Source organism: Macrobrachium rosenbergii, chromosome 47, assembly GCF_040412425.1.
Source record: "Macrobrachium rosenbergii isolate ZJJX-2024 chromosome 47, ASM4041242v1, whole genome shotgun sequence".
NCBI lineage: Eukaryota > Metazoa > Arthropoda > Malacostraca > Decapoda > Palaemonidae > Macrobrachium > Macrobrachium rosenbergii.
In genome coordinates, this window is record NC_089787.1 from 18,585,578 (window position 1) to 18,611,959 (window position 26,382).

A 26,382-nucleotide genomic window follows, 5' to 3' on the forward strand; every position below is an offset into this window, starting at 1 on the left:
GTTTTATTTCGTAAGCATTCCTGATGTTTGGAAAGATTACTGGGGGCTGTATTCACTTACGAGTTTAGAATACTGATGAAGGTTATAATTGCTGGATGATTATCATATATTCAGAATCTTATTCTAAACAAAAAGAAGCTGGACGTAGATAGGAATAGACTCCAGGGAACTGATGAAATGCAAATGACCAAAGGGCATTCAACTGGGACCACAGCAAACCTGAATAGGAAGAGACTTCAGGGAAGTTGAGGAGTAAGTGGCAGGCTATTTAACTGGGACCACAACAAACATCCTGTTAATACTATCTGCAGTGTGGCAGCTAAATCACTGTCAAGGGAACTCGCCTATGGTTCTAATTTTCTGTCCTGCCAATGCATCTCTGTAACATCTCTCAAGACCTGGGCTTCACCCAAATAAGACTTCTTGGAAGAAGGCAAACGGCTGTTGATGTCTCCCCAGGTATACGTGTGCTCGCGAACCTGCTCTGCTTAGTTGACAGATGGTGGCGTATAGTGTTTCACTAAAAGGTTTAGAGTTCCCTGAGGTGGGCGTGAACTTGGCACAAACTTACTACAGGCTGTGTGGGCTAGCCTAAATGCTTGTGTGCCTTGAAGTTGTAGGGATTTTGTTAATTGTTCCCCTTCGGAGTTTATGCCATCTGCACCTAGGTATGACTTGAGGTCCTCTGCACCCTCCCATCAGCCCTGAACGGCAAACCCTGTCATTTCTCTAACTCTACCTCTATTCTTTTTCTTCCATCTTACCTCCCACCCTTTACTGACAATTGTATAGTAGTGCAACTACAAGTTTTCCTCCTGTTACACCTTGAAAACCTCCTTTGCTCTCAATTTCCCTTTCAGCACTGAAAGAACTCGTAGGCCCTAATTTTGTATTCCATTCCACGAATCTTGACATTCTGTAGTCATACCTTTTGAAAACCATTTTCTATATCAGTGCCCTCGTTTCTACTCAATTCAGTAGGATAGGCCTTGTGGACACACCTAGTTTTTTAAAAAATTTTTGCTCGATTTAATTTTGTGTACATGAATGTACAGGCGAAAGAACATGTACGTTATTATTTGTGTAAATATTCGAGACCTTCAAAAGTAGAAGCAATCAGTACAGTATCGTGTTTACTGAAAAACCTTTGTGTGTAAGGCACTGGTTGTTATTTCATCGTGATTTAGGTTCCCAAAGTGGAAACACTGCTGTCCATAGGTTATGTCCAAAAGGAATGAGGGGTTAATTAGATTTTGCAATGCTACCAGACAAATGACTTCATGGTCTTTTTAGAGGAAAAAATTTGGTACTTCCTGCCCAAAATCCATCTTGGTTTTACAATATTTAAAGATTGACGGTTTAGCACTGCATAAATGGAAATGTTTGTGTGGATATTTGGACTCGGTAATGAGGCTAATGTGGGTCAGTCCCGACTTAGAAACTTTCGTGTTACTAAAACCAAAAGTCTTGCTGATATTTTAGGGGGCCTAGTGTCGTCAGTACACCTCTTGTGGTGTACTGTAGGCATTACTAAAGGGTTTTGCAGTGTCATTTTGACCTCTATCTACACTTTTTTTTTCTTTTTTTTTGGATGTACACTACCTCTGTTCCCGCTTACTGTCCAAACTTCCCGAATATTACACCTCTTAGTACAACTGTGGCTCTCTATTTTCTGGATCTTTTTACCTTGCTGTCCAACCACTCTAACTCCCGTTCTAATCCTGAGCTGCAGAGCTGTACCTCTGTATTTTAAAAGAAAAATCTGTTCATTTTTTGTGTCTTTTATTCAGAATATAGAGAGATAAATCATAATACTCTGAAGCCGTCATTGAAGCAACTTGCATGAAATGCCTTAGTGAATATCATACGAGACTGTATAGGGGGTTAAGTGCCGTCAGTGCACCTCGCTTTGTGCACTGTAGGCATTACCTAACGGTCTTTGCAGCAACCATTCAGCCCCTAAATGCAACCTCTTTCATTCCTTTTGCTGTACCTCTGTTCATATTCTCTCTTCCATCTGACTTTCCAACCTCTCTAACGATTCTTTCATAGTGCAACTGCGAGGTTTTCCTCCCGTTACTGTCAATTTCCCCTTCAGCTTGAATGACCTTACAGGTCCCAGCGGCACGGCCTTTGGCCTAAATTCAGATCTGTCATAGTGAGAATAAAGCTTTTAAGAAAGACGAATAATCCTAATAACTATAATGATATATTAAAGAAAAATTATCACAGCCGCCATTGATAACATTAGACCCCAAATGCGATTAGATAACTCGTTTTGAGGGTCTATATCAGCCGACCTTGAGTAAGTAATCGATAAAAAAGATAGTGTGACAAAGAGACGGCTATTTTTAACATGAATGCACATCCTCTGGATCCAACTTCCCAGGAGGACATAATTTTGGGTAAAGTAATTAATGTAAATTGCTTTAAAGTCTTCCGATAGAGATAGGTTTCGTAGACGTGTGGCTTACGCCTTTGTCACATAATCGTGCAAAAATAACTATAAATTCCAGTTATTATTATTATTATTATTATTATTATTATTATTATTATTATTATTATTATGAAGATAAAACTACGGAATTGCTTAGAAATATAAAACGAGAGAGAATAAACAGGTCTAATTAAATATGATAAAATACGGAAGAGAAATATTTTATCATAACGTAATAATTATCAACACACCATAAAGGCTTTGTTAAGCCTTAAAAACAATTAAATGTAATTAATTCACTTCCATTACTTTGAAAATTATAATAAAAGAATCATTTCCAGCCATTGTTTACAATTTAAGGGGAAACTACAATAAAGTTTTGTTGCTAAGTGAAGGTGCCAAGTCATCGGCGACTCTAACATCGCGAATGTTGGTGAGTTTAACGTGTTAATCGTTCAATTTAACATTATAATTAACAGATCTTCAATTTATCTTAACATTTTGTGTGAAATTAACCTATGAAAAGAGTTTTAGGCCTAGTTGGTTCGGCCCCTTTAGGCCTAAAGCACGAAAGAGCCGGTTTGTCGTATATATTAACCTAAATTTAACCAAATTTAACATATGGCAGTTAATATAATCAACAAATTTAGGGTATTTAGGTTTGTTTCCTTCATGCAAATCGGAATTGAGGGTATAATAGGCGTAAGCAACAGCTCTGATCGGGTATTAATTGATTTTTTCTATAATATTTTTGGTTAATTATCAAGAATTTACCGCTATTTTCTGTCCGTCGACTGTAATTAACCTGTAATTAACCTGTAATTAACCTCAGACGGTGTACGCTGGCATTCCTGGAATGCTATAGGCCTAGCGTATGCGCAGTGTTATAGGGGAGCTTTTGGTAAAAAGTGGGCTTTCCTTCAGTGGGGGGTCAAGGGGGTGGAGCCCCGCTTAGGTAACACAGCCTGCTAGGTTAGGTTAGGTTAAGGTACGTCAGGTTAGTACAGTTCATTTTGTAAAAGGTTTTTGTAGTTAATAAAGTCTTGAACATATGGCTCCCCTAATGACTTGCGTTCCCAAAAGTCCCCAATTAACCAATTTGGGCAAATACGAGGTTAATAATAATTAACCGACGATAAACACCACCTCCTCCTTCATCCGCAACGCTAAAAATACAGGAAAAATAAATTTCCGATTTAATAGGCCTAGTCATGCTTAGGTAGACCAACCTGTCGACTAACGTAACCGCCGTATAATGCTTAGCCCACCCCATTGCAGTCCGGGCTCGTTGAGTGTGGGCTAGGCGTTATTTAGGCCCGGCCCGTTTTGGGCGACTGTCGCGTATGAACTCTTTGGGGTTAAAGAAAGTTGAAGAGCGCAGTTAGGTTTGGCTAGGTTGGTGAGTTAGCAAGCCTGAGGTTAGGTTAAGTGGGGATCGCGTCGAGGTTAGCGAACACGCTCGCAGTTGGGTTCGCTGTTCTTTACAAGAAGATTATTGGGTTCGATACTCTTTACATGGGGGTAATCTGGTTCGATGTTCTAGATATGAACACTTCGGTACCAGACATTTGATCCCCAGGGCTAGTACTAAACAAGTACTAAACAAGGCGAATACATTTGACCCCAGGTGCTAGTACTAAATAAGGCAAAATACATTTGGGTGCTAGTAAACAAGGTAAAACACAGGGCTAGTACTAAACACAGCCAAACAGCGTAGATTAATAACTTTTTTGCCGTGTCTAGTACTAGCCCTCATGTGGAATTGGAGTGTGGACTGGAAAAGGTCGGCCATTCTTTACTTGGGGATCATTGGGTTTGCTGTTCTGACATGATTCTTAAGTAGGCTTAAGGAATACCAACATTGTAATTATGCCAGTTAGGCCTGTACCCCTACTTGGTCCAGTGGTGCATGGTTTGGTCATTCCAGGGAAGAACTTTGCTTGGAGATACCGTTATTAATGAAATTTTTTGCTTGAGGGCGTGATTGATGCAGTACAGATGAGATAGCTTGAAAAATTGACTGAAATAGTGTGAGAAATTCATCGTCTTTTGTGCGATGTGCTTAGTCTAATCCTGGTGGGTCTGATACTAGACATTTCGTCCAGCGGAGCTATTTTGCATAAAAACTTATAGAAAAGATGTTAAGTTTATCATGTTATTTCAATAAATGTCTCAACCTATCCCCCCCCCCTGTACTGCTTCATATAATACAACCTTTTCTTTATGGTTATATTGCTCAGTCAAAAAATGTCATAAGTTAACGTTAACAAGGGCTCTTATACACGATATGTGGGCAAGCATGGTTTTGGCGAACGCTATCAGTCTGTGTGGAACTCTTTCAGCTCACTAGGCCAGGGAGTGTATGGTTGAGCGTATCTGACCTCTTCCTTCCATTCAGGTCTATTATAAGAGCCCTTGTTCCCTTGTACTACTGGTTGGCAATGTCAGCCTACGAGGGGTTAGTGACAGGTTATAAATAATAATAAGATAACCTTGAATAACCTGCCTAAAATATCCTTTCAAACCAGTTAAAAGGCTAGACTATATGAGACTTAACAGTGAACCATCATGTCTTGTTATCATATGCAACATTGCACACGTCTTGAGAACAGCCACATTCCTTGTGGGGTCCCATCCCCAAATTGTCTTAGGAGAGGTTCGTACCCTAATTCCCCTAGGGCGATGAGGTACTTCAGCCTGCCCCTAGGCCATTGATGTATCCAGCATACTGTATAACTGCCCTAGGGCTGTTTTGTGTCTAAATTATCCTTTTAGGGGACAAGGGGTGGGCCTACTCGTAAAATCTAAAGCCTGTGCCAGCATAAGGCTAGCTTAATCTGACAAAAGCAAAAATCATTCTTCCTTTGGGGGCTATCTTGTACCTGAGCTGACATAGGTCTTTGAACTAACCTAGGGCAGTCACTTTGATGCAGCCGATAAATAGTTTTGTATCTATGAAAGAAAAAATAAATATTTAAAGTTATTTGTTGCTACGGAAATAAAAACCGCTGCCTTTAAAGTAGGAGTATTCCTTGGTGCGAGCAGGAATTGGTCATAGAAGCCAGGTAACAAGGTGGTTAGTTGGAATTTGGGTGGGGAAATGACCCACTCGCCTGCTGTAAGACAGCACATTTTCTTTGGCCATTTTTTATGTGATTGCATTTGTATTATTTTTCTAACTTGGATGTGAACTAGATAAGAGAAGAACAAAAGGTGTTGTCCTGCAGTGGTAGTTCCTACAGGAAGTCTGCTAGCTGGGTTTCTCTGTAGAGGAAAGATAGAAATGTTCGCTTGTTTCTCAGAAGGGGATTTCACTTCTTTCTATAATGCTCAGTGTTTTGTCTCCTTCCTTCTGGGCTGCCATTTCTCTCTCCTTACCTTCGGCTAGTTCTCCCCTGGCTTGCTGAGGGCCCTACATGCACAAGGGTAGGTCACCAGCCAGAGCTCTGACAGTGCCGACCCAGGTGCATTTGCAGAACTCTCCCCAAGTGAAACTGCAACTCGTTTGTGGTTCATGACCACCTACCCATGCTCTGTTAGTGGGTTTGGTGGAGTGTTGCTGAACATTTCCATTCCTTGGTGTTCTAAGCATCCCTTCTTTTGTGCTGTTTCTGTTGCTGTTACCACAAAGGACTCAACACTGTTGAGCCTCCAGTAGTGCTTGCCTTGCCTGTAGAGATACCCTTGAGTTTGCAAGCACAGGCCACATTCCTCTGATGATAATACCTTCCTTGACACATCTGCTGTAGCTGGGGAAAGTAAGACTTGTGAACAGAGTAAGTTGAAGAATGCAAGCATGTATCCTCTTCCTTCTCCTTTGTCAAGCACTTCTTCCTCATTTTTATGTATTCCTTCTTCCTTCCATGGAAAGGAAACGAAGAGAGATCTTGGAAGCCCTCTCACAAAATGTTCCTGGGTCATTTGCATACAGACAGGGTTTACGTGTGAAAGGTCACTTCATTATGATACCATTGGGTATCATGACAATCTTTTTATGTATGGTTGTGTGAACACTCGAGCAGTTATGCACACACTATTCTCGGATCATTCACATGGAAACAGAGGGGCGGTTCACCTCTGGGTATCAGTTTGAGCCACGTGCATGTGATCATGCAGACACTCAGTGTTCTTGGTTTATTCAAGATTCCTGATGTGCAAGTGCACAATAGTGCACATGAACATTTGTTCATAGACTCTGCTAGCGTGGTATCAGCAGGTCGCACAAAAGTGGACAGGAATGTGGACCGTGATTTTGAATGGGCATGAGTAAACCTAAACTAGTGATTCAGATGTCAGTACTACCAGGTCTGATTGTTGGTATCCACATTCCTGCAAGCCAGAGAGCTTACAAGTTGATCACAGAGGAAACTAGTGTTCATATCAGTGGTAAAAGACCCATTAACTGCTGAGAACTGTTCAGAAGTGTATGGGCAAGTCCGTCAATTTGTTACCTCAGCTGTGGCGATCTCAGATGTTAGCGAGAAAATGTTATTGTCAAGAGTGAGTAGAAGAAACACAGACTAAACAAGAAGTCATATCACATTTCTTCATACGTGGTGGGGTCCATTTTATGTGTGCTTCATTGGTAATCTACTGAATAGCATCCATGTCCGGGCAGCTTATCCAGGTTAATGTAGGAAAGCAGAATAACCTATGCCCCAGTTTGCCCAATGGCAGACACTGCCTGTCATCAGGCAAAATATATTGAATGGGGATTGTCCAGTTTCCTTCACTGAGCCAAATCCAGCAATTGAGGATTTCGAATTGAATCCAGCAATGGGAAGAGTCTGCTACTGAGCAAAATTCAATAGTTGACATTGTCTATTATTGAGTGTAACCCATTAACAGGAAATCTCAACTATCAGGGAAAATCCAGTAATGGGTTTCAATAGTTTATGATTTTGATATACTGTAGTTTTTTTTGTTCTCTTCAACCTTTATTTTTGTATGAAAATGCTCTGTCATTTCATTTTTGTTTCTCAGTTACATTGCATAAGGTTACAAACTCATAGCCTAGTTGTTTCAGCATAAAAATCCATTACTTTACTTTATGACAGCCTTTATCTGCTGTAGCAGCCATCTTCTGATGCTTCCAAGTAGAATTCTGCTTCTCAGAGTTATTGTTTTGGCCCCTGAGTGCCAGACAGTGATGGAAACTATTCCTCGTTTGTCTGATGTTTGAATCATACCAGTGGTCCAGTTTTCCCAGAGAATGTTATTACTGTATTAACGTTTTAATTGTTTTTTTAAAGCTTTACCCCTCCAGAGATATTCCTTTTGTTATTCTCTCTTGCTGCTTGTTTGCTTGTGGTAATTGCCAGTAATTCACCTGATTTTGTCCTTGTTTGTGCTTGTGTATGTGTGTGTGTATTTTTTGTCATCAGCCTGAATGCCAGTCATAAGTGCCTTTACTCGTTGGCAGATTTGCAAATATAGAGCAGGCATTGGTAGTCCTTCGTAGTCCTCCAGCATAGAGAAAGACCTGCAGTCACCCTTTGCATATAGGATCAATATTGCTCTACAAGATTATACCATTAGAAGATGGTAACAAAAATACAAAACTGCTTAAGATTTTGTTGCTCCCTGTACGTCAGAGGGCTCTTTAATAGTATGTTTGAATTATGGAAGACCCAACCCATTGGCAGAATCTTCTAGCTGTAGTAAAATTAGGAATTATTTGATTTGTCAACTCTATGAGAAGAGAGGACAATGTTCTCATGAATTGTATGATGACCTTTTTGGAGGGTGTGTTGTCTAACCTGGTATTTCATAGCCCTCCTTCTTGTCTGTATGAGAGGTCATCTTTCCATGATGGGCAAAAATCATCATCAGTGGGTGCTGAGGTTCTTTTGCTGTCATGCAGTACTGTTAGTCGGATGCTAAATCCTTTGTGTGTGCTGATATACCAACTGCACGGTGATACTTATGGTTTTGCATGGTTACAGTGTGGCTTGCACAGTGCACTTTCATATGAGACTTGCTTTGTATACTCACTGTCATCCCATGCTTCATGTACTCTTCATGCTTCTAATGTTGAAGTTGGCTTGACCAAGCACAGCCGATCTTCTTGGTATTGCATGTGGAAACATAGATGACTGTGATTTCTCTTCCTTTCGTAGCCACATCTGCATGTGCTGTTTGAAGATGTTAGCAGACCCTTCTAAGTGTTCTCATCATTTTGAAGATTCACTTCATGCCAAGTGGTCCACTTCAAGCTCTTCTCCTTTAATGGCCTTAAAACTAAGCAGAATTGTTTTAGCACTGAATACCTGGACTACCATTTTTAAAAGTTATTTTGAAGGGTTATGAATTTGCATGACACAGAATTGCATTGCACGGCTGCAATTGTTCCATCGCATCTCCTAGTAATGTGGCAGTGTGCTAAGTAAAGCTTGTTCTAGAGATTCCAGTGTATCATGTAGCCTGCTTGCCCAGGCTTCTCCAACCACAGCCCTCACTGCTTTACTGGTGTGATCCTCGTGGCTTTCTCACATTTTCCCCATGCCTTACCTAGCCTGTGCCGCATGCCACATTACTTGGATAACTTTATTGGCCTGCTCTGCATGTCTCATTACCTAGTTCCCCATGCTTCACCCAGCTCGTGCTGTACGTTCTAACGTACTCACATTGTGTATTCTCCTATCTCTCAGTTGAGGGATTGACTCCCATTCTCAAGCTACTAGTTAGGCACCTTCTACTTCTGATAAGTTAACCTTAGAAGGGGTTCTCTCCTTATTATCTCTCTCAGAGATGTATGGCTGTAGCAATGTACGATGGGACTGTTTAGGACTTGGTTAAAGTCTCATCACATATGAAGGGTTATGAATGTTTCTCAGCTTCTTGTAAGAGGCTCTACACATCTTTTGTGGCTAAGTTATCTGCTGGCCATCCAAGATGTTTGTTTCTTTAGACCTGGAAGCAGACACCTGGACCCATTTTGTCTGACCAACTTTGAACCAGATGCAGATGTCCCATGATCCCTGACTCCAGTTTCTTAATTGACCAGCTCCCCCTGCCCAGTTGTGGTTGAGAATATTTGGCCAACTTTCGTCACTGACAAAATTAGAGGCCTGCTGTTGTTTTTTTTTTTTTTTTTTAATAAAATCTCTGCAATTCCTTTTGAATGGTGACTGTTTAGCATCAATGAACCCAAGAGATTATCTCATCAGTATCTCATAGGAAGTCCCCATCCCAGCAGGGGTGATTTAATTCATTATGCCTGTGCTATTTGCATCACTAACTAGCTAGGAAAAAGCTCTTCCTTTAAGTTTGCAAAGGGATTTCTAGTGTATTTTTGACCAGTCAACATGGTTAAGTGATGTTTGTAAGAGCACCACCTCCTTTCTCTTTGAGGAATGTATTCCTAAGTGCATATCCATCACTAACTCACTAGGAAAAAGCTCTCCCTTGCAGTTTACAAAGGGATTTCTAGTGTATTTTTGACCAGTCAACATGGTTAAGCATGATGTTTGTAAGAGCACCACCCCCTTTCTCTTTGAGGAATGTATTCCTAAGTGCATATCCATCTACCTCTTGAGTTTGAAGTACCCAGATAAAATCCATGTGGTCTAGGCCACTTCAACCTTTACCTTGTAAGATAATATGGCCGTGAATTGAGTTCTGAACACATTCACATGAATATCCCCAGTTTTGCTTGGAGGACACAGTTCAGAGCTGCTTGAATTTGTAGTCAGGTGATTCTGTTGTGACAGCAGGTCACGACTTAGCTGTTCCTGAATAAAGCATTCTTTGCCCTGTGAGCATAGATATCAAGGATTTTCTATCTTGATCTTCCTAGAATGATAATTATTCTTTTACCCCTTGCTCTATGTATTTCCACTTTCTGGTTGGACTGCTGCCCACTGACTGCTTTTGAGAACATGTTCGAGTCTTCCTCTTAAGAAGAAGAATTGAGTAGGTTCTCGAAAGCTGTCTTTTGTACATATATTTTTAAAATGTAAATTTACATCTACACCACTGTGGATTTCTTTGCCGTTATTATTCTTATTATTATTATTATTGTTCAGAAAATGAACCCTGTCCATATGGACCAATCCCACGGGGGCCATTGACTTGAAATTCAAGCTTCCTAAGAATATGGTGTTCATTAGAAGAAGTAACAGAAGGTAATGGGAAATACATAAAGAGGGGATCTGTTATTAAAAAAAGAGAGAAATTAACAAACTGATAAATAAATAAAAATGTAAGTAAAATATTAAAATACAAGTTGAATAATATTAGGGTAGTAATGCACTGCATGTTCGCTAGAACTTCTCAAGTTCCAATTGCACAACGTCTTCTGGAAGGCTGTTCCACAGTCCAATGGTGTGAGGAATAAAGGACCTCTGGAACTTTGGAGACATTCGACAGAGAGGCACATTTAATGCCTATTGGTGCTGGTGTTCAGCGAATCTGGTAGCTCTCAGCAGGAAATGGGATCAATTATGAATATGAAAGATCCAATGGTTTCCAGGGCACAAATCCATCCCACCAAACTTGCTACTATGGTTATCTTAGAGTACTACTAATGGGTTTGTATATTGAAACAAATGGGATTTTCAGAATAAAATTGATTTTTCCACCTACCAACCCATTACCTTAAAAGGAAAAATTTGCCTTCTCAACCTCTTGAAGCAGCAACTAGTTCAGACTGTGCAAGCAATGACCAGTTTCTACCACTTTAGGTGGGAAGGACCTTATTCTGGGTGATTGCTGCCTCCACAGATGAATGTTATAAAAACATAATGGGTTTGTATGTGAAAAGAAGTATTATAATTAAAAACCTATATTTTCATTTAGTTATTTTTTTATTACAGTATATTTATATTTAGTATTTATTTCCATAATGAACATTTGTTTATAGTTAGAAAATTGGCAGTGTGACGAAGAAAACTAAACACATAAATAGGGCTACATTTGGGAGGGGCATTAAATGCCGGGCTGGGAGGGGTAGTCTTATAGATATGGGTGCAGTGGACTGTGATTCAATGAATATGTTTTCATTGGGTGAGGGGATATAATATCGGCTTTTAAACCACAGGTCAGCAGTTTGGATCCCAAGGAGGAGGTTTGTATTGCTATCTTTCCCAAGGCAAGATTGCATGGTTATAATAATAATAATAATAATAATGATAATAATAACAACAAATGCACAGTTATGTGTGGGTACATATATTTTAAAATAAATCACTACAGATTCCCCTCTTCCATCAGATTCCCGAAAGCTCTCTCTAGAGAGTTTATTTTTAAATATCTGTACCCACACATAACTGGATTTGTTTCTCCATTTCCAGACTTATGCTACTATGAGTGTTTTTTAATAATAATAATAATAATAATACAGTAATAATAGTTTAGCCTCATTCGGCAAAGACTTAGTGATAGTGTACCAAAGAACTTAACGTGCTACATGGTTAACCATCAGTTTTATGAAAGTGATACGAAACGTGGACTGTACTTGGATCCTTATGATTAAAATCAGGTCTTAAAATTTTAATTTCCAAGCACTTTTGTCTCTTCTAGGATGATTTTGTGGCGGAATTCGAAACCCAAAAACAACACACAGCACAGGTACATAGAACACTCACCCTGATCCTCGGTTGCTGGGAGATGGATTTAGGCCGCCGCAACAACCACAAACAACCACAAGGAAATACAAAAAAAAGGAAACGGAACACACACAATAAAACAGCACACCAACAAGGAAAACCAACAACTCCCGGAAAAGCATACGAAAACTGTCCAACTGACCGGCACTAGCTCTGACTAAAGACTCTCAACAACCAAAAAAAAAAAACCCTCCTTCACATTCTCACAGACAGACAGCGCCGTAAACAAACTCCAACTAACGACCCTTATCCCTCTTCCAACAACCGAAACACTCACTAACGACAATTACACTCGCTCTCTCTCTCTCTCTCTCTCACACACAAACAAAACGTTGGGAAATGCTAAATAAAAATCCATTCATCCCTCTATAGTTCTCCCCCCTTTTAGCATTTCCCAACCAATGCTTTTCACACTACATTCAAATTGCCTTACGCTACACCCACGGATGCTCACTAGCAGGTCCTTTAGAACGCGTTCGCGGGCACGCAATCATTCTCTCAGACTCGCTCTCTCTTCCAGCAACATTCAGATTTACATTTTCTCCTCCATTCTCTCTCAGATTCACGCTATCTTCTTCACTATTACCACTCTCAATTTCATCCTCAATCTCATCTATACCCTCTAACTCGTTCCCAGATACCTCCCCAATTCTTCAACTAACCCATCCCATTCGCTCATTGACCTTTCCAATTCTTGCAACGATTCATTCATGCTTTCAATCACTCGTATATTACTGTTACACTCTCTTACTCTTACACTTTCGCTCACCTCCAACCATTCACTCACCCCCACACATTCAGTCAAGTCAGTTATATCAAATCCGCATATGCTATACGTTCTATTCATACCATCCCATTCATCCGTATTACACGCTTTATCACTCATTTTCACTTTGGCAGTCACTCCCCTATCACACAACTTACGATCACTCCATTCACTCATGTTCTTCCCTTTCTTACGTTTCCTACCATACTCTATCAAAACAAATTGCTGATCCTCCATACACAAGCTCTCATGCATACAGTACTTGGTTCACCCACATTCGATTTCAACCATTTATACACCCCATTCTCTCTCACATATTCCGGTACATCCTTCCATCTACGCAATTGGTTATGATGCGCTCGTATTTCTCTTACACCACCATCTACACATACTTCCCCTACAACATTTCTAAGCCCACTGGGACCAACTTCCAACACTTCATACGGACCCTCAAATTTTTCATGCACTTTATTTACATTCAACCGCCCTTTCTCAATTACTTCTTTCAACACCTTCTCGCCCACCTTGTAACTTTCAAACCTCTCATGCGCCTTCTTCCCTACCTCCCTATCATTCTCAGATATACCCAATCTCGGTCTCACTATCTTTTCAAAATTTTTAACACATATTTACACGGAGACATACCAATACCCTTATGCACGGTGGTGTTGTATACCCACAACGCTCGCCCAACATTTACATCCCAATCATTATCACATTCACTCATCGTACGTAATATTTCCGTCAACGTTCTCACCGTTCGTTCCGCCAATCCATTCGCACTGGGCATATACGTCAGGCCCATTGTCACTCAACATTCGCGTCGGCTTGCACACACACATTGGCAATATCACTTGACCCACCATTCTCGCTACAGTCTCACTCTTTTTGTTCCGAATCGCTACTGCATATGCAAACTTACTCAAATGATCTACCATTACAACCATTCCCACATGTCCTCTAGCAGTCACAGGCAACGACACACAATCAATCACAACCTCTCAAATAACTCTTTCATCTGCAATCACAACACATGTGGATTCGCATGCACACTTTGATACTTACCCTTCTGACAGTCCGCACACGTAATCGCTACATCCGCACAAATTTTATTCAATCCAGGCACATACAATCTCTCTCTCATACATTCCCATAATTTATTTTTCCCCAGATGCCCAAACCTATCATGCACTAATAAAACATACCCACGGCTGCATCTTCCAAAACACTGGCACATACACTTCCCCATCCCACATTCCTTCCTGATGCAAAAATAAACTATACCTTTACATACAACAAATCTCTTAGTACTTCGCTTACAGACTTCTAACTCAGACGGCCAACTTCCTACTCTTACACCCTCTAACACACACTCTCTTAACATACTTATTCTCATGCACTGATTTTGCATCTGCTTAATTTCCTCTTCACTCAACAAATCATTTTCACTCCTTGCAATATCTACCATACCTACAAAACTAGTTTTAGACACATCCCCTCCTTTAACCTTCGTTATTTCCCTGCCGCCCTTTCCTAAAATTCCCCTCCCGACATCCACACTTATCCCGCATTTTTTCAAAAACTCACATCCCAATAAAATATCATATTTATCATTCGTACTCTCAGTCACACAAAAATCACTTTCTTCCATCATTACACCCCCAATTTCTAACCGTTCACACACTCTTCCAACCACTGCTACCCCTAAATTTCCAATCCCTCTTACTTCCCCCTGACAATTCCTAATTTCACACGTATTCCTCAATTTCTCACATCCATTCTTAAATATGACATTCATACTACACCCGGTATCTACTAACGCAATCAATCTTACTCCCTTACAACACACTTGCACACTCATGCACTCGTCAGTCTTTCCAGCAAAGATCCCCTCATGCAACAACCCCTCACGTACATGCATCACACGCACCGCTTGCATCCTAGAGGATCCACCCATTTGAACCCCCTTCACACTCAGTTTCCCGAATTCGCTGTCACAGTCACCCTCTTTCGTCTACATACACTTGATACATGCCCTTCCATTCCACATTCGACACACTTCGCTCTCGGTTCTGAACACATTCTCGCATAATGCCCATTCTTACCACAGTTGCCACATATTACATTCACTCGGGTACCCCTACAACCATTAGCAATATGACCCACCTGTCCGCATCTGTAGCATTTAACCCCCCCTATCTTTCATACACTCACTTACCAAATGTCCCGATTGCCCACACCCGAAACACACTCCTAAAGCCCACCTACACTCACTCTTTGTATGTCCTTCCTTTCCACATCTAAAACACTTCGCTCGACTTCCACTCACCGACCTTCCCCTTTGTACACTACTATCCCTAACCCATCCAACCCGTTGTTCCCTTACAAACCCACCATTCATCCTCACTGGCACCTCCACATTACTTGCTCTTACACTCCTATCTATTACACTATCTGCCATTCTCATTGGGCCCCTCAACACTGCATCCCTAAAGCTTCCAAACTCTGGCACTCTCTCATCTACCCCAGCCCTTACACTCACACTTCTGCTGTCTTTTATAACCCTGTCAAGCTCATAATCTTCTACAATTTCCAAAATTTCTCCCCAAGTCAACCTTTCACTCGTCCATCTTTTCTTCTCCTTCCGCTTCAAGTTCACAAATTCTCTCACTCCATCTGGCACTGTCTCTAACAACTTTCGTACTAACTCCTTACATTCATCTATCCCATCATCCCCAGACTTCTTCCTCACCAATGTCTCCAGCCTACAAGCATACAGTGACAAGGTTTCCCCAGCTTTCATTCTTGCCTCATCAAATCCATTCTTCCTCTTATACTTAACACTCGCTTTCATACGCCTTGCTTGCTCAACTAGTCTAGCTTTCACCTTGTCATACTCAACATCTCCCACACTCATAATAACCCTATACATATCAAGCAAAAACCCAGTCAAATATTCTCCTAATTCTCGTGCCCACACTGTCTTACTCTCCCCATACTTATCCTGACAAAACCTTTCAAAATCATGCACATCTCTACTTCCATACTCATTATACCTTTCACACCGGGGTACCTCCCTTACATACATAGCCTTTCTCACTTCTTTCTCACTTTCACTCTCACTTTCGCTACTTTCACTCTGTCCTTTCATACCCTCTTCCGAATACAAAGAGTCCACTTCCGCACTTACATTCATCTTACTCATTACACTCTTCTTCCCCTTCTTTTTATCCACTTTTATCCATTCACCTCCATCCACCTCACTATCACTACTATCTTTACCCTCTCCCTTCTTTCCTGCCTTTCCCACTTCCTTACCCTTCTTACCAGTTTCCTTTCCTTTTCCCTTCTTCCTTTTTCTCCCCTGACTTATCCTTACTTTCCCTCTGTTCCTTCCCTTGCTTTTCATTCCCCTTTTCCTTACCCTGCCTTTCATTCTCTCGTTTCTTACTTCCTATTTCCACATCACTTTCATCACTCACGCTTCCACTTACTTCTTCCTCCTTTTCTTTTTCTCTTGCCCCTTCACACGTTCCAGAGGGCCTGCCTCCACCAGCCCTTCTCCTAAAACACCCTTGAACATACCTTTCACCATTTCTTCCACACCTTTCATCATTCCCTCCAGCTTTTTATCCATCCTCTCTTCCATTCTCTCTTCTGACTCTTTCATCTCCCCTTTCATTTCCTCTTTCTCTTTTACCAATGATCCCATCTCTTCCAACTGAAGCCTTAATTTCTCATTCTCACTCTTTAACCATGCATTCTCCTCTCTCAACCTCACCAGTTCCTCTTCCATCCTCTCCTCCAGTCACACTACCTGCCACCAATCTTAATTGCAACTGCAACACCAGTTGCCCCACGTTGGGCGCCAAATATATTATGTGGCGGAATTCAAAACCCAAAAACAACACACAACACAGATACATAGAACACTCACCCTGATCCTCGGTTGCTGGGAGATGGATTAAGGCCGCCGTAACAACCACAACCAACCACAAACACATCAAAGGAAATACAAAAAAAAGGAAACGGAACACACACAATAAAACAGCACACCAACAAGAAAAACCAACAACTCCCGGAAAAGCATACGAAAACTGTCCAACAGGAAAACCACTGACCGGCACTAGCTCTGACTAAAGACTCTCAACAACCAAAAAAAAACCCTCCTTCACATTCTCACAGACAGACAGCGCCGTAAACAAACTCCAACTAACGACCCTTATCCCTCTTCCAACAACCGAAACACTCACTAACGACAATTACACTCGCTCTCTCTCTCTCTCTCTCTCTCTCTGACACACACAAAACGTTGGGAAATGCTAAATAAAAATCCATTCATCCCTCTATAATTTGACACCAAAATGAACACAATGTTGAGGTCTAGAAGTGAGACTCTCCAATTAAAATGTTTAGAGTATTAAATCACGTTAATCTCTTTCCAGGAATTGGCTCAAAGATCAGCTCTGGCTAAATGATCAAGTCTTTAGTCTGTTGGAAACTGATGACTGAACAGTGAGGTGTGCCAGTGCTGTGCAATTCTGGTTTTCTGCCAAGGAATTGGGAATTATTAGTCTCACAACGCATTACCCATCCAAAGTATTTATTATTCTCAGGCAGCGTTTGTTCTTCCCTCTGTTACAATGGGCATTTCAAGTGATCTGTTTGGGGAATTTCATGACCCTGATTCAGGGAGAAGGTTGCTGTGAAACGCTACACTCTGAGCAGTGCCTCTGGCGTGGAAGTACGTGTGATAGCATATGGTGCGGGAATCAGCGGAGTTTTAGTCCCGGACAAAGCTGGCGATAAAGACCACGTGGTTTTGGGCTTCGACAACTTGGAAGGCTACACCAAAAACAGCTATCAAGGCAGCACCGTTGGTCGCCATGCCAACCGCATCTGCCTCGGGAAGTTTACTCTGGACGGTCAGACGCACCAGCTGACAATAAACAACAACGCCAACCATCTGCACGGCGGGAAAAGAGGTTGGGATAAATACGTGTGGAAGAGTTCCGTGATGGGTAACAGTGTAGTATTTTCCCACCTCAGTCCCGACGGGGACCAAGGCTACCCTGGGGATGTTTTAGCTCAGGTCGCGTACACCCTTGATGATGAAGGAGGGCTGAAGATAGATTTCGAAGCCATGACAACTAAGGCCACTCCAGTCAACATGACCAACCATGCATTCTTCAATTTGGCCGGGCACGCTGCAGGTCAGAAGGGTCTGTTTGACCATGTTGTACAACTTAATTGTGACAAATACACCCCAGTGAACAATGACTTAATACCAACAGGAGAGATGAAGCCAGTTGGTGGCACAGGGTACGATTTACGATTCCCGGTCAGATTCGGCGATGCCCTCCCCAAAGTCCCAGGTGGTGGGTTAGACCATAATTTTGCTCTTTTCTCAAAGAGGAGAGGAGAGCTGGAGATTGCAGGCCGGTTCCATCACCCCCCGTCAGGCCGTGCTTTGGAAGTCTACACCACTGAGCCAGGGATCCAGATTTATACCGGCAACTTCCTGCCTAAAGAGAAAGGTGAAATGATTGGCAGGGGTGGATGTTCGTACACCTATCAAGGGGCCTTCTGCTGCGAGCCACAAAATTTTCCAGATTCCATCAATCAGGCAAATTTTCCAGAGGATGTCTATTACCCTGGAAAGCCGTACAAGCATAGCATCGTGTATAAGTTCACAGTTGAAAAGTAGAGAGGATCGGCAAAAGCCATTTGTTATTCTCCTTTCATTTGCCAGATTAAGAAAGATTTTGTTGGTTTTTTCCTCATTGCACTTTATCATTTCGTACTATAATTTCCTCTTTGTTTATTTTTACCACATTGTACTTTGTCTCATTTCATATTGTAATTTCTTCTTTGAAAGTCAGACTTACTGAGAAAAGTGAATGCTTTTAAGAAGGTGCTAAATACTGATAACATTAATGTTATATAACAAGTGGGTTATCCACAGAATAGTTTTACATTTTTTGGGATATACCTTGGCTACCTGATTATGAAATAAGTTCCATATATAAAAAACAAAAGGTACAAAATACAAGATATCATATTTGTTCTAGGAGGTTTTTCCAACATGTACTTTATCTGACATAGATGGCTGTTGCATATATATAGTATGTACATATTTATGGAGGTTTGTTCCTCATTGTGGTATCAACCAATGTTGTTAGTACTTGAGATCTTTCGAGCATTGCTTTGGCCCAAGCTACATTAATTTCAAGCGTACATTTCAGCCACTCCCTCTAGACTCTTTGCGGCTAGATGTCCTGCCTCTTTAACTATTTTAAGGTTTGGCTGTCCTCCACTTTAAAGCACAAATCCTTCAGGCTAGCCAAAAGATGTCTTGACGTGGGATTTAGAAGTGCTATGATATTATGTTATAATAACGCTGGTGCAGGCAGTTCCTGGTCACTGGCGATCCGGTGTAACGGCAATTGTCTAGCGACGAAAACCAGCGATTTTCGCCGCCGATATTCGCCGATTTCCGCTTATTGGCGCCGGTAATTGGGTATTGGTGCCGATACATACCTAACAGAGGTGCCAATCTCCAGTTATTGGGGCCAATAAGCCCCAAAAATCTCCGAACTTTGGTTATCGGCTGTTTTCGCTCATCGTCACGCCATCGGAACAGGACCCCGCCGATAACCAGTGACTGCCTGTAATCTGGTGTTGTATGTGATATATATTAATGCAGTACCTGCACATTTAGAGGAACTTTAAATCTTATGTATAAACTGAATAGAAATTTCTGTTATTTGGCTTCTGTGATAATTTTGTAATGAAAGAATTTATTACCAAGTTCTGTTAGTCAAAAGATGTACAGCATTTATATGAAATGGTTTTATAACATGGATTATGTAGATTTTATACTGATTATCAAGAAGAAATATTTGCATTTACTGTGCTCGTTTCATTCAATCCCCCTGTGAAGGAGTGACCCATTACAGTAGTATGATTATTATTTGTCCCACCAATCATAATAGCTGTCTTTTATTGGCAAGCACAGAGGATGGGATTTTAGGATTATTTTTTCATGAATTTTTTTATATGTACAATATATACTATGTGTTTTACTGAAAGGCTTGCTGACCAGGTAAAGTATACCCATTTTCAAAATATTGATTGTACTCATTCATGTCAAGGTATTTTTTGTTGGAAATCTGCCTGGTGTTAACAGTTGATGATAGAATTTCCAATTTGTACTGTGTGGGAATGTAAAAGTTTGTGTTTTCATCAATTTTTGACAGTTGTAAAGATGCTTCGTACAGCAGTGCAAATCCATATGTTGTTTAAATAGTGATTGTTTCTTTACATCTGCTGTCACACTTTGGAACACCAGTCCCAATGAGGTTTTGCCATTTTTCTCATAATCATTCCCTTTTCAAGACCTCATTCCATCAACTTTCAAAATAAATCGCCAGTTTTCCCAGCTGGTAGACCATTTATTGCAAATTAATGAGTATATGGTTAAAACTAGTGACAGTTTACAGGGTATTGACATTTAGGGAATCCAAAATAGACATCCTTTGCCTTGAATGTGATAAGAGAATCAAATCTGCTTTGTTTTTGGTGTAACTGAATGACCCTGAGACCTCAGTGTCTCAGATTTAGACCTGGAGTATAAGCCATCCTTGTCCATTGAGGTACAGACTATCATTTTGTTTGAAAATACACCCCACCTTTATGTCAGGTCTATCATACTCTGATCATTCACATACATATATGTTGATGTACTCCCATGTTACTGTATTTTTGTATTTTATGTCTGTGTATTATATCCCATCTAAGCATCTAAGACAGTAAATGTTGTGTATTATATCCCATCTAAGACAGTAAATGTTGTGTATTATATCCCATCTAAGACAGTAAATGTTGTGTGTTATATCCCATCTAAGACAGTAAATGTGTATTATATCCCATCTAAGACAGTAAATGTTGTGTATTATATCCCATCTAAGACAGTAAATGTTGTGTATTATATCCCATCTAAGACAGTAAATGTTGTGTGTTATATCCCATCTAAGACAGTAAATGTTGTGTATTATATCCCATCTAAGACAGTAAATAAGATACAAAATGATTTTCATAGACATTACTTGGTAATTTGTGTTGTTTTATGTCGTACCATCCTGTGTATCTTGTCCTGTCAAGTTCAAGTAATACAAAATGCCTTTGTTTTTGTCTTCCAGCAGAACAATCTCTTACTTACCCAAACGTGCGAATGATACAAACAAAATTTCTAGGTATTGCAAGGAAGTCCTGTTGCAGGGTCATGTGTATCATGGTGACTGAGGACCGACATGCTCCTCCTGCTTCTTGTGGAATTGTAAGTGTTAAAAGAAGAATCCTTTTTATACATGTATACTCATCCCCGTAGGGGGTAGCGCCGTCAGTGCATCTCATGCTGTGTGCTGTAGGCATTATTTAAGGTTCTTTGCAGTGTCCCTTCGGCCCCTAGTTGCAACCCCTTTCGTTCCTTTAACTGTACCTCCGTTCGATTTCTCTTTCTTACATCTTACTCTCCACCCTCTCCTAACAATTGATTCATAGTGCAACTGCAAGGTTTTCCTCCTGTTACACCTTTCAAAAATTCCACTGTTAATTTCTGTTTCAGTGCTGAGTGACCTCATAGGTCCCATCAGTTGGCATTTGGCCTAAATTCTATACAGGCAGTCCCTGGTTTACGAAGGGGGTTCTGTTTTTATGCCGCGTCGTGAACCGAAAAATCATCAAAAATCCCAAGAAAACCTTACTTTTAATGCTTTGGGTGTATTGAAAACGATGTAAACTGCTTTTTTATTGAGTTTTTCATCAAAAAAACCTCCAATTTTTATTATTCTGCCATTTTGGAGCCATATTTCTTCCATTGGATTGGCGCACAAGGCGCACAACGCGTCGTAACCCCGGGACGTGTCGTAAACCAGGAAATAATTTCTGATGAATATATTTGAAAAGCGTCATAACCTTGGAATGTTGTAAGCCGGACCCTATTCTCTTCTATGTTTTTGTTTGCTCTTCTTTGTTGTATATTTTATATCATAGTTAGGTGGTGATTTACTCTGTCTCATATTCTAGTCATTGGTCTCTCTGGAAACTTAGCAAATAAAAATATACCCTCTTGGCTTGTCCTATAGAAATTTATGTCCATATGCTGTAGTTTTGTGTGTGTAAGTGAGAGTTTACCAGTAGTTGATTCCATGTTTTTACTTTCTCTAGTCCAGCCTGGAGCCAGCCTCTGTCACCAGGATGCTTGTATAATCATTCAGAATGATGAATATCTTAATTCTTAGGGCTGGGATATTCTTTCTTAATCAACCCAACCAACTCATATACAGTACAGTGCTATCTTTAATAGTATGGTACACTGATTGGATTCTTCCATCCATTCTCTCTCTCTCTCTCTCTCTCTCTCTCTCTCTCTCTCTCTCTCTCTCTCTCTCTCTCTCTCTCTCTCTCTCTCTCTCTCTCTCTCTAAGGCAAAGCATCCCAGTTAATCCCAACTCCTCTTTCATAATTCTTATCAGTTCCTCGTTGGACGAGTCGGTATAATTCTCGGCTAGCACTCTGCTGGGCCCGCGTTTGAGTCTCCGGCCGGCCAATGAAGAATCAGAGGAATTTATTTCTGGTCATAGAAATTCATTTCTCGATATAATGTGGTTGGGATTCCACAATAAGCTGTAGGTCCCGTTGTTAGGTAACCAATTGGTTCTTAGCCATGTAGAATAAGTCTAATCATTCAGGCCAGCCCTCTCTAGGAGAGCTGTTAATCAGCTCAGTGGTCTGGTTAAACTATGGTATACTTAACTTTTTCATAGTTCTTATCTGTGTAGGTCTTGGCCTTTCCGTTCTTGTAGAGCAATCCTCCTAGCCTTTAATTGAAGAACGTCTCTTATTTATGCCTCAAGTCAGTCATCACTCTTTCATGTACAGAATACTGTATACTGAATGTTTGATCTCTTAAAGTTTCATTGATTTGCCCGTGACAAAATCACAAATTTATCACCTTCATTCAGACCTGATGGTGTCTTCAAATTGTGACCTGTTTGTCTTGTGTCTCCTTGCATTTTGGATCCAAATTTCTGGGAAATATAAAAAAAAGTATATGAAAAATCCGATGTTCTGTACAGGGAAAGGTTTTATGTAAGTAAGAGAAGTATAACGGTCGTCATTCATCAGAATAGTGTGTCTGTATCAGGGCTACTTCTGCGTTAGGTAAGGAGTGAATTCACTGCACTATCTTTTGTTATTTCTCTTGGAATCTCTGACTGCCCCTCTTCCATTCTAAAAGGTGACCAAACTGTCTCAGCCTTTGGGATATTGCATTAGTTAATAGATCCACACAGGTACAGTATATACAATAGTGTATACCTCCATGGACTGTTTAACCATAACAAATATGTATGACTTGAGTGTTCTGTTTGAAACATATCAAGCTCATTTATCCAGCCTCCGGATACTACGTCTCTCAGTAACTGTGCAATTGCAGCATGATTTTCTGGATGGACTGAATCCTTGCATTTGATATGACTTCTGACCAGTTGTTGGGGACAAAAATCCTGTCTGCATGGGGACTACTGTATCTGTAAGCCAGTGTGGATGTAGGTGCAGTCTGTTGTATATTTAGCAATACAGTGGACCCCCGCCTGTTTGTGGTTATGGATTTGTGGCTTCACCTATTCACAGATTTTTCTGTGGAACATAAATACAGTACACATTATTCACTGTATTTTTCATAGAGAAATATTCACTAGTTACTTTATTTTCATATAATTTTCTTGACTAAATGCATTTTTTGTGATAAAACTATTAAAATACTCATGTATAAGGATTTTTAGAGGGGGTTTTTAAGGTGTTTGACCTATCAAAATAGGCAGGTATAAGCTTTTTTAGAAGGGTGTCAAGTATTTACAGATTTTAGCTAGTATTTTCGGGGGAGTTTGTGGTACCCATCCCCTGCGAATACCAGGGGTCAACCGTAGTTCATGGTGGTAGGTTTCTGGTCCCTAACATTATCAGTTATGACTTGGACCATTGAAAGATGGTACCTGTTTGTAAATCTTTAATAAGTTGTATTTTAACAATGAACTTTTAATCACAATTGATCCCTCACCCTCTTTTCCTGCCGAGAGCAACCAGATTTGGTGAACAGAAGCACCAATATGCAATAAATGTGCCTTGCTGTCAAACTTCTCAGTTCCAGTGGTTTTTTGTTCCTCACGATGTTGGACTGTGGAACAATCTCCTTGAGAGTGTTGTGCAATTGGAACCCCAAAAGCTGGAAGTAAAGATGCAATGATTGCAACCTTAAAACAATTGAATTTGTACTTTAATAATTTGCAGTTTATCTGTTTGTTTTAATTTATCTTTTTTTTTTAGTAATAACTGATCTCTTCTTTTTGCATTTTGTATTATTTTCATATTATCTTCTGTAATTTCTTTGGAAGCTTGAATTTCAAGTCAGTGGCCCCTTTGGGCTTTTCCATATGAATAGGTGTTTATCTTCTGAATAATAATAATAATAATAATAATAATAATAATAATAATAATAATAATGATAATAATAATAATAATAATAATAATAATAATAATAAAATAATAATAATAATAATTATAAAATCAGTAAATGTATATAGTAAATGTTGTAAAATAAACAAACAAAGATTTATGAACACTTGAATGGTGTTCCTCATCAGTGCTGACGTTAACGTTAGCACTGATGAGGAACACCGTTCAAGTGTTCAAAAGTCTTTGTTTGTTTATTTTACATACTAGTACATTTACTATATAATTGAGGATTTTATTACACAGATTGTTTTCATGAAATTCTGAATCTCTTAGCAATAATAAATAATAATAATAATATAATAATAATAATAATAATAATATTAACAATAATAATATATGAAGGGAGAAGACCCTCTTTTAAGCATGTTCGGTTAAAAAGAATTGCAGCATCAGTGGAATTGATTTTATACTTTTCAATTCTTACTATTTTCTTTTCTTCAGGGCTGATATTTGCTAAGAGCAAATTCTCCAAGAGAATCTTCTGCCATGTCCAGGAAGGCGCCATCCATGATCGTGCCAAGAACGACCTAACATTAAAATAACACAGAAGGATATTATTCCTGATATCGGAATTTTTGATAAGGCCTTCGTCTCCTGGAGGCCCTTAACATCGGAATGGAAAGGCCTAGCCTCAACACCATGCAGGAGAATTCCCTCTCCCAATAGTGGCATGTAGAACACTCCCTGCCAGCACGCCAGAGCTGAAGGAATGGACCAATCAGATGGGGCCCCCATCATCTGTGAGTGGCCTTCCCAATACTACCAACCCAGGCTGCAGCGTCTGCACGTGGAGACAGGTGCAGCCATCAACATTTGGAAGACAGCTTCGCTCAGGGCAATAATTCCCCGAGGTGGCCAATCAGAATTTGGCCCACACCATCGACTACTTGGGGCCCTATAAACACTGACTGATGACCTCGTTCCAACCAGAATGAACCGACGAGAATGAACCAGTTAGAAACATTGGATATCCGCTACGACCATAGAAATCACGAGGAAAACACTCAAGAAATACTAATCTTATATGCTGAGACTTGAAAATCTACAGCTATCATGCGCCATATTTAACTTTACAAAGCAAAATTAAAAATCACTTTATTCAGAACAATTACAATTACCTCCCTTATCCAGTTTACGTGCATCGGCAAGCTCTTAGCAAATAGTAAGAAGATTTGAAAAGACCTTATATAAAATCTGTTCCACTGATGCTGCCATTGTTTTTAACCGAATAATAATTAAAATAATAATAATAATAATAATAATAATAATAATAATAATAATAATAATAATTATATGAGATAGAAAGAGAGAAAATTGATAAGTATCAAGACCTGAAAATTGAAATAAGAAGGATATGGAATATGCCTGTGGAAATCGTACCCATAATCAAAGGAACACAAGGCACGACCCCAAGATCCCTGAAAAGGAATCTGGGAAAAACTAGATGCCGAAGTAGCTCCAGGACTCATGCAGAAGAGTGTGCTACTAGAAACAGCGCACGTAGTGAGAAAAGTGATGGACTCCTAAGGAGGCAGGATGCAACCTGGAACCCCACACTACAAAAACCACCCAGTCGAATAGGATGACTGTGATAGACCAAAAAAATAATAAATTAAATAATAATAATAATAATAATAAATAATAATAATAATAATAATAATAATAATAATAATAATAATAATAATAATAATAATAGTGAGGCAGTGATAAGATGTGGGTGAGACTCCCCAATTTGGAAACAATTGATTCTTTGTTTGTAGGAATTTTGCAATGAAGGACTAAGTTTTCTTTTTGCTTCGTCATCATTATTTGTTATCATTCATTATCAATGGTCGATTTGTAGTTTAGGCTATTTTTCAGAAATGATTTACATTTTTCAAAAAGGCCCTGGTTTTGTGCCCTACTGCTCCAGCACAATCAGGGATTTTGTTGAGTAAGTTTCCTGCAAGAATGCATGTGAACTTGCATGCATATCCAACTATTGCTGATGTTGC

The 26,382-nt window shown here is 40.0% G+C and overlaps 2 protein-coding genes across 3 annotated transcripts in view; both read left to right on the top strand.

Annotated features, from left to right (window-relative positions):
- The first annotated feature begins 2,789 nt into the window (after positions 1 to 2,789).
- The window catches only part of LOC136830576 (uncharacterized), a 59,126-nt gene continuing 35,533 nt past the window's right edge, over positions 2,790 to 26,382 (top strand). The window contains exons 1-2 of one of the 2 annotated variants that reach the window (XM_067090101.1): positions 2,790 to 2,870; positions 21,013 to 21,149. The gene's annotated coding sequence lies outside the window, so the exon portion shown is untranslated. Of the gene's footprint in view, positions 2,871 to 21,012; positions 21,150 to 26,382 lie in introns of those variants that run through there. The other variant, XM_067090100.1, reaches the window with a different exon arrangement.
- Positions 17,321 to 18,737, top strand: LOC136830575 (galactose mutarotase-like). The gene is given in 2 exon segments (XM_067090098.1): positions 17,321 to 17,503; positions 17,506 to 18,737. Coding segments are annotated over 2 exon segments (1,062 nt in total). The 5' UTR covers positions 17,321 to 17,454; the 3' UTR covers positions 18,519 to 18,737.